At 40.7% G+C, this 9,727-nt stretch overlaps 1 protein-coding gene across 1 annotated transcript; it reads right to left on the bottom strand.

The window, feature by feature from the left end:
* Nucleotides 1-3,658: 3,658 nt before the first annotated feature.
* HTR1D (5-hydroxytryptamine receptor 1D) lies at nucleotides 3,659-4,795 on the bottom strand. The gene has a single exon (XM_026076352.1). It carries the CDS (start codon nucleotides 4,793-4,795, stop codon nucleotides 3,659-3,661), a length of 1,137 nt encoding a protein of 378 aa, XP_025932137.1.
* Nucleotides 4,796-9,727: the final 4,932 nt, after the last annotated feature.

Below are 9,727 nucleotides of genomic sequence, written 5' to 3'. Positions count from 1 at the left end.
GAACCTAACAGCAGTCACCACCCCAGGACCTCTGAGGAAGTAATCAAGGAAACAGCCAGGCTCTTCACAGTTGTGAGTGGTAGGAAGTTGAGAGACAAAAGGCATAAGTTGAAACAAGAGAGGTGCCAATTGGATTTAAGGAAAATCTTTTTCACCGTGAGGACAGTCAAGCATYGGAACAGATTGCCCAGAGAGTTGTGCATCCTCATGCTTGGAAGGCTGAATAAAAMCCTGAGTAACCTGGTCTAGTCTGGGCTAGAGATCTCCAGAGGTTCCTTCCAACCTGAATTATTCTGATTCTGTATATTGCATGTTCCCACATCTGAGCAAGGAATGGCATGCTTGCTATCGGTGCCTCTATAGATACTTCTAATTGGGAGATGTTGACATCAACTGCTCCAAGGCTACCTCTGACAAGGTTCAGAACCATGCATAAGGCCACCTGAAGACACTATGCAGAAGCTCTCTAAGTGGAATCCAGGCCAAAGCTTAGCATTGCTTGGGCAAACCAGTGGATAGGCATCACTGCCAAGCTTTTGCAGGAACACCATGACCTGAGTACTCACTACTACCATGACTTCCTGAAACATGAGGTAGGAACAGAATCAGTAGCTCATAAGGGACCTCTCTGAAGGCATGCCCTGCTTTAGTAGGCAGCAAATCATATGGTGGCAAGACAAGCCTACAGCTCTCAGCAGAGGCTGGCACAAAGAGAGAGACCACAGTACCATGCTGGCGAGGCTGCTGGAAGGGAGGAGGAACAATCTTTGGTTCTCCCATTAAGATCACCACTAAGGAACCAAGACCTTCGTTCTGGGATTTTGATTGTGACCCTGACTCATTTATTTGGTTTGTCTTTTATTCTATTGCCCCACTTCAGTTTTTTTTGTTTGTTTGTTTTTAAATTGTAAAACAGGTATGTTCATGGAGTTAAAGATGTGTGCTGTTTTGCCTCTCTGCACTACTGGGTCCCTCAGCTCACAGTGCTGTTCCAGATGAGCACACAGGACATGGGTCCAGAAATCACCCAGTGCAGGCAGGATGGACAGCATCAGAAGGAAAAGGAGAGGCAGCTTAGGAGATATCCAAATAAAGTGTCTTCATGAGAGGAAACCTTTGCTTATAGTGTAGAAAAGGGCTACATGGGTCTGATCCCATGACCTGTGGGATCACACACTCCTCAGGCTGTGACCATCTTCCAGGTTGGGGACAGGAAAAAATTCCTGAGGGAGTAGAAGATGTCATGTCGTGGGTATTCTCGTACTATTGCTCGTGCTATATGGCTGCAGGAAACTTTTCAGCATGCAAGTCTTTGTTTTGGGATTCAGCCACTGCTGGCAGCATTGCTGAGTCATGAAAAAGCAGTCTTGTCTTGCTGTGCCAATGTCAAATGGAAAGGCTCCTCCAAATGCTCCTACAGCTTGCAGAGGATGCAAAGAGCTCCACTGATGTGAACCCACTGGTATGAAGTCTGTCTTTGAACATCTGCTCTTTTGTAGTCAGATGATGACAGCAGGTCACTGTTCTACATGAGCTCCATGACTGACTGAAACCCTGATGTGGGCCTCTACTGCCCAGGGAGGCTTGAACCACCCAGGCCCATGATGAGAAGGTTTATTCTAAAATAACATGGACTATATCCTCTGGGGTGGATGGACTATGTCCTCTGGGGAGGAATTGGATGCTTGTCTGTCTCCTTTAGAAGATGCCAAAGTTCTGGAATATGCAGTGTCCTGTACTAAGCTAGGAGATCTTCCTATAGTCTCCGCAAATGGTCCTTTGGGTGACAAGGCCCTGCAGGATCCTGGAGTGATATCTCTTCAGATTCATGTAGTCCTGTAGATCCCCTGCAGCAGAGACAATATGAGACTGTATATCCCATTATTTTAGCAGTGATGGTTACGTCAACCCTTGGGGATGCCTTGCATACCTCAGCTACCACCAGACCAACACTGAGCTGGCTGTGCCATACTGACTGCCCCACAATGGTAGTAGCTGGGAGTAGCCTGGCTCCCCAGGACTTAAGCAATTATCTTGGATGCAGGGATGGCAGCCTGAAGGGAGTCTGGAGCTGCAGGTTATACACGATATAGATATAGATATACATGATATATCTATATGGATATAGATTATCTATAGATTTATATATAAAAGGTATAGATTAAAAAACTATATATATATTTATATATATATTTATATGTGTGTGTGTGTGTGGGGGGGTTATATAGTCTTTACACAGGTTATGTCTATAACAGAATCCTAGCGCTACAGAAATGCAGATTAGAGGGGACCTACTCCGCTTTCCAAGCTCTATTCCATTCCTTTGCAAAAGATGAGGAGCCTGACATTGTGATTTCTGACAGATGTTTGTCTGACTAGTTCTTAAAGACTTCCAGAGATAGTGACTCCACATCAACCCCAACAACCTCACTATGAAAGTTTTATCGATACTTCACCTAATTCTCCCCTCTGTAAGTCCCTGATCTCTTGTCTTACTGTCTATGAATGTAGAGAACAGATTATTCCCTTCCTCTTGGCAGCTCTCTTTTATCTATCTGAAGACTATTATTATCTTGCCTCAGCCTTCACTCTCCCAGTTTTTTCAATCTTTTCTCAGAGGTTCACAGTTTCTACATCTCATGTGAAGATTCTAATTTCTCATGGAAGACTGAAAAAAATGTTTTTTTATTGTCTCATTCTTAGGCACTTACTTGATCCCATGCAGAGTGCTTGGGTGCCCATGGATTAGACACAACAGTATACAGCTATATTTGCTAACTTATCTCTAATTCATTTTTCTATGCACCAGAACCAAAGAAGGAACCTGTACTTCTTCAGGCTCCATTCCAAGGTCCCTGTCAGTCCACACAGACACTAAACATATTTGCCTGTTTCAGTTTGTGCATGCAAAAAATTAAATAACAGAAATATAAGATCAAAATAATTTTCAATAATTTTCATGCTATTTATTTTTTAGTATTTCTGCACTGGCTATTCTATTCATGATAAAATGTGTAAAAATAATTTCAAATAAATAGTCTTCTTCCTGGAGTTCACCAAAAGTGTAGCAGTAAATGCAAAATGCATAATCATGACATGTCTACCAAACTTAGATATTTGTTATGTCTTTGTGCCCTGTTGCTTATAGTCAGATTGTGTCACACAATTTCTGAAAAAGTTACTGGTTTTATCAACTTCAAATGGATAGGATACATGCCATAGAAAATGTAGGCATCAGATCCTGTTATCCAGAAATGTTCTCTGCCTACATAAATTGCTAATAATATACACAAGAAATACTGAAGTCCTGCAAATATGCACACATTCTCCTCCCATCAGGTTACAAAGGCATGGTAGAATTGGGCAATATCTCATCATACAAACTCAGCTTTCTGGTTCTTTCACTTGTTACAAAGCTTACTTCATGTTTTGATCTTATATACACAGAGGATCACTGCAGAGACCATAGACAAGTTCTACTATGGGATACAGAATTCCAGACAGAAAGTATCAAATTGGCAAGAAGTTCCCAGTTACATGCACAACACAGGCTAGCAGCAGAGATGGCAGTTACCACTCCTTACTTCAGGAATAAAGGTACAGAAAGTCTCTGAGTAGGCTGTGAGATTGTACAGAAGTCAATAACAATAGGAAAGGATCAAGACAAGCACTTTTTGAAATGTATTAACTTTTGGAAAGCCTGTTTAAATTCTTCATTAAAAGCTGTGTAAATGACTGGATTGATCAGTGAGTTTAAGTAACCTAACCATGTAAAAAAGTCCAGTAGGATAGGATGAAACCAACAAGCATCCTGACAGATTGGCAGGACTAGGGACATGACAAAAAATGGCAGCCAGCAGAAAATGAAAGCTCCCAGAATAATGCCTAGAGTTTTGGTGGCTTTCCTTTCTCTTGCGGCAGAAATTCTTTTCCTTTCCAGGACACTATCTGCAAGTTTTATTTTAACATGATTGATAAATATTGGGGATCCACCTGAATGGGAATGCCCTTCATGCAGGCTAGAGTTAATGGAGCAGAGAGAAGACCCAGTAGAGCCAGTAATCAGGTGTGCAGTAGTAAATCGTTTCCCATATAATGAAGGTGGCTTCAGAATCCTGGATCGAGCTGCTACATAAATTCTACCATACAATATTACAAGGAGCACAGTTGGGATGTAGAAAGCTCCACAGGTGGAGTAAATTGTGTAGGGAATCTGATCTGTGTTCACAGTACACTTTGCAATTTCTTCATGAGCTTTCCCTTGCCTCCAGAAAAGTGGTGGCACAGAAATACTAATAGAGATCATCCAGACCACAGCAATCATGAGTGCTGCTCGGCCAGCAGTCCGGCGTTTGGCATATTCTAAAGCATCTGTGACAGCCCAGTATCTATCCAGTGCAATAACACAGAGGTGTAAGATTGAGGCCGTGCAGCACGTGATGTCTGAGGATAACCAGATATCACACAACACTTGGCCAAAGGCCCATGTGTGGGTGACAGTGTAAGCAATACTGATGGGCATCACTAGGACAGACACTAAAAGATCGGTCACTGCCAAGGAACCAATGAGGTAATTTGCAGGTGTGTGGAGCTTTCTAGTCAGAAAAATTGTAATAATAACAAAAATGTTTGCAAGGATCGTTGCCAAAGTTATAACAGACAGAAGGGCTGACAGTGAAATCTTCAGCCCTAATAGTGTCCTTTCATCCAAAGCCAGTGGCGTTTCAGTAAAATTTAATGACTTATTTGCTGAGCTCTGGAGAGAGAGCTCTGCTGAATGGTTATACTGAGTCATTCTCTGCTCTGATCTCACTTTCCAATGTAATCTTCTCTGCTCTGATTTCACGTCCCAATGTAATCTTCCCTCCACAATGAAGAAAGATGTTCACATTTTGCTGAAGCAGAACTTTTTGTACTAGAGTCCAACATTAAAGAAATACTAACTCCTTGCAAATAAGAGCTTGAATAGTAGATGAGGTACTCTCCGAAGCTAGTTTTTCCATTGCATCTTATTTGAGGCCATTGTTAAAAAGCAAAATGTTAACATAATCATCCAAACATGATCCTGGCATACGACAACACAGAAGGTAGTGCAAGTGGTGGGAATGTAGGTATTTTTTATTTTTATCTTACTTCTAATGTACCTGAAGACAAAATCATTCTTTATTATCTTCTCCTCACAACTCCTTTTTGTACTGATCTTCTGCAAAGTTGCATAAATCAGTACTGAAGAGTGAGAGGCCAAAACAGAAACATCTGGGCATGTAATCGATGCCCCAATATTTGGGACAAAGCTATCCTTGAGATTATTTTCTCTTCCACTCTAGTAGCTGAATGTCACATTTTTGTTATTTGAGGGACTCTATTAGTAGAGTACCCAAGATATAATACAATACTGTCTGGATTCCTACTGTAAACATAATTTCTGCCAGATTTTAAGTCAAGGCCTTCTTTGCAAACAGTGGAGAGCTCTGTTTTCACTTATTCATCCAGACCATTCTGGCTTTTTCTTCAACACACATTCAGTCTTCAAATGCTGGAATCAAGTTTAGGTTACCAGAATTCAATGCTCTGGTGCTGAAGGTCACAGAATGTTCCAAGTACTGAGATGTTCTTGATTATGCAAACAGTGAATGATTGTAATGACTTGTGAAGTGGTGATTCCCTCAAAAGAGGAAGGATATGGCTGGTTATTGGTTAATGGGATCTGGAGAAAGAAAGTGAATGTGTTAGTCCAGAATGATGATACAAGTAATGTGGAAGTTGAGCTATCAGTTTTAGATCAGTGTTTCACAGCAACATAGAAACCACAGTCTTTCCATATGTTTCTCTAGACTCACTTAGTGTAACCTGAAATCCTTATAAACCTGAATAGAACATTCTAAGAAAGATTACCTTGAGATCTTAAGTCAGACCTACACCCAAGTAACAGAACATCACTTATGTAATGCAAACCCATTCTTTCATGAAAGAGACTCAGAATATGGGTCTGGAATGGGTTTGAAGTATGCTCTGAAGGCTAACAAGAGAGAAGCTGAACTTCTCCAAGAACATAGTTCCCCAGGCAGGCCTCCTCTAACCATCAYGGAGAAACACCTCTTACAATGTAAGTGGTGCAGCTTCACTGCAACTGACAAAGAACTGAGATTTACCCAGTTAGGAATCTGTGAAGCAAGAGCATCATATTTTCTACTAAAAAGCTACAAATGATCTGGTACGATGAAACACTAACACTTATGTGTCAAACAGCCACAATCCTAACAGAAGATACCTAAAGCTTTTTTGTTTGTTTGTTTTGCAAACATCCACCTTCTGTGAGTAAAACATATTTTAAGAGATGACTTCTCTTTTGAGCTGTCTTGTTGAAATAAGGGAGGGTCCTAAAAAATTCTCATATTTCACACTAGACTATTCCTCCTTTTTTTTTTTTTTTTCCTTCATTTCCAGGAAGGTTTTCAACCTCTCTTCCTCTGCCCATTTTTGTTGCACTGAGTAAAATTTCAGCTTATAAGAATTTTTGAATATAAGAATGGCCACAGTGACCAAAGTCTATCAAATCCAGTCATCTCTCTGACAATGGCCAGTGTTGAGGAAGAGTATAAATACAGCATAAGCATATAGTTGAAACTCCCCCTGAAAACTGTCTCTCAAATCCAGTGATTTATGGTATCTTTGTATTTACTATCCCCTGATGCACAAATTCTTCCCTGAACTTATCCAAACCTTTTTTTTTTTCTTTTCTTTGAGTCCATGTATCCTTTTACGATTCACTATATCCTGTGACAAGGAATTTGAAAGCTCAGCTATGTACTGTGTAAACTGCATCCTTTTGTTTGTTTTAAAGCTAGTTCCTCATAATTTCATCTGATGTGTTCTCCTTGTTTTAAAGAGACAGGGAATAATCATCCCTATCGTTTTTCTTCAGGCAACCATTCGATTTATAGATCTCTACCATATTGTTACTTCTTGTCCATTCAGTTGTTCAGTATCTGGAAGTCAGTCCATACTTGCAATCATCCCTGTTGCCCTGGTATTACCCTGTTAGTAATATCAGCATTTTTTTTCTTATTTGCTCACTTTTTACATCTATCTGTACTGAATTCCTTCTCCCATTTTTCTACCTAGTCACAAGGCTCTCTGCAAGTCTGCTGAGTCATTCCCTGTCTTTACTACCCCAAAGAGCTTTGTCTCATCAGCAGATATCATCACCTCACTATTCATATATTTTCCAGATCAGTTAATATGTTGGATAGTCTGAGCCTTCTTTACTTACCTTCTTTAAGAGTATCTGGCAAAGGGCCTTGTCAAAAGTAAATTACATCAGTTGGACTTCACTCAATCCATATACTCATCAGCTTTTCCTAATAACTTCAACAGACTTGTGAGGCATAACTTACCTTTACAAAAGCCATTTTGACTGTTCCTCAAGACATCATATTTACTACGTGTACAGTAATACTACTGTTTATTATAGTTTCTACAGACTGGCCAGGTACAGACATAAAACTTATGAATAAGTAGTGCCCAGATCTCTTTGGAACTCTTTTTACAAACTGGCATAACATTAGCTGTCCTGCAGTTGCCAAGTGCAAAGGGGGTTTTAAGCAGAGGTTGAACACTCCAGTTGATACCTTTTTTCTTTCAATCTTGAGTTCCATCAGAGCTGTTCCTCAGAGCACCATCTCATAGTGAAGATTTGTTACTGCTCATTTTGCCTAGAAATAAAGGTTCTAGTTACCTGCTTTTTACTCAATTGAGAAAAATTCCTAAAGAGACAAATTATTTTCCTGCGGAAAAACAGAAAAAGAAAAGAATTAGTTTTGTTAAACTAGACACATTTAAGAAGAATAACATTAAATCTCATACAGTCATTAAATTAAACTTAATAAAGTCAAATGCAAGATCATAGATTCACCTGTATATTAAGGAAAAAAGAACGCACACATTTACAAGATGTACACTCTCAAAACACTTTTGAGTCCAAAGGGATGAAGAGGCCATTCAACATATTCAGCTGAAAACAATCTCCCAGTAGGATGTGTTGCCTAGACAAGGCTTATATAATACCCAGAGCATAAAAGAGGCATAGAGAGTAGCAACTGAATATGTCATCACCTCTAGATAATATTATTGTTTTCATTATTTGCAGTTTATGGTCTATACAATTGTAGGCACTCAGCTGCCTTCCTAAAGTTACCTCTACAGCGCTGAAGGCATCGGCCCATGTAGTATCTCTGGCCCCCACCAGGCACGGCGCAGTAAGTTTTCATCCACACTTCTCAGGACCGAACACCTCTCAGACAGGTTGGCTGCAATAGCACTGTCTTTGGCCCATCTCTTCCTGGGCTCCACCTGGTGCCCTTGGCCATGGGCTGTGACTACTTTTTCTGTTCAAAGTGCCTGAAATAGATCGAAGGCGAAGTCACAGCCTACCAGAGTAAGATTTTCACAGCACATCACCTACAATCACACAATGCATAGCTCAGGGCAAACTGTAGGGTTGTGTTGGATGCTTGCAGGGCAAGGCTTGCTACAACAGCATTCAGAAACAGTATAGAGCAGAGGAAACCAGACCTATCTTGTTTTATTTATCCACAGTACTCTCCCCAGCATGACATGCAGGTTTGGCCTTGGAAGGAACTAGTTCATCCGTACTAAGGGAGAATAGGGGCAAACTAACAGCCATGCAGATGATGAAGAACTAAGGCGCAGAATGACCCTGGAGCAAGGCTATTTGACAGTGACAATACAGTCTCAGTGAGTAGCACAGTCATGAGAGCCTCCTCTATAGCCAGTGGGGCACCCCTGAAGGCAGGGCCTCCTGAAATCTGAAGCGCCCTCTGCAGCTGCCCATCTCTTAACTCTAGACATGGYCTGGGTAGACTACATTCCTAATTTATATACCTCCAAAAGTAATTAAAGTTGGATAGGGGCAGGCCCTTTGGTTCAGCTCCCGTGTCTATGCATTCAATGGTTCCTGGGAAATTCCAGGAGCCTAAGAAAGTTGTAATAGTGCCTTAATGTTCTGGAGAGATTGGAGGGACTCAGTCTTTTTAGTTTATCAAAAATAAGAACAGATATCTTCACCATAGGAAAAAGTATTTAACTGCAGAGAAAATTTAAGACAGTGCAATATTATTTAACTTAGCAGACAAAGAGAAAGCACAGTTCAGGGTCTGGAAGATGAAGCTAGGCAGATATTCAATGGGAAAAGAGAACAGATTTTTAACAGTAGGTGATTCCTTGTTCAGAGTCCTTACTTAAAACCAGGTACTTTTGAAAAGACGCTTTGGTTCCAGCTTCAGTTACTAGGCTTTGTAATAAAAGTAACAGAGCAAGACGGAAGCAGTGGGTGAGGGTCTTTAGCCTCATTAAGTCGGAGATGACACCAAGTGGCCCAAACTATGACAAGGTAGACAGACTGTTGCAAACACAAGGTTAATGACACCAAAAGATAGTTGTGACACAGTGCCATCCTGTGGACACTGAACACATATAACTGCGACTGTGTCAGACAGAACAAGATGTCCTGAATGTTTCAAAGATGATATTCAATTCAGAGTGTAAATGCAGTCATGACATATTTCCATCCCTCCTGGAAAACAGATTGCCCTTCTGGGGAAGAGAATGATTTTTGCAGATAGCAATTTTATGAGGCAGCTGACAATAGCTTCTGACAGTGCTCTGATGAAAAGACAATGCTTTGATGTACCCATGAAAATCTGCG

The sequence above is a fragment of the Apteryx rowi genome, unplaced genomic scaffold, assembly GCF_003343035.1.
Source record: "Apteryx rowi isolate R43461 unplaced genomic scaffold, aptRow1 scaffold_43, whole genome shotgun sequence".
NCBI classification, from domain to species: Eukaryota; Metazoa; Chordata; class Aves; order Apterygiformes; family Apterygidae; genus Apteryx; species Apteryx rowi.
This window is presented reverse-complemented; position numbering and strand designations above follow the sequence as displayed.

Coding starts and splice junctions, on each gene's coding strand:
- HTR1D (XM_026076352.1), bottom strand. CDS start 4,795: ATGACTCAGTATAACCATTCAGCAGAGCTCTCTCTCCAGAGCTCAGCA.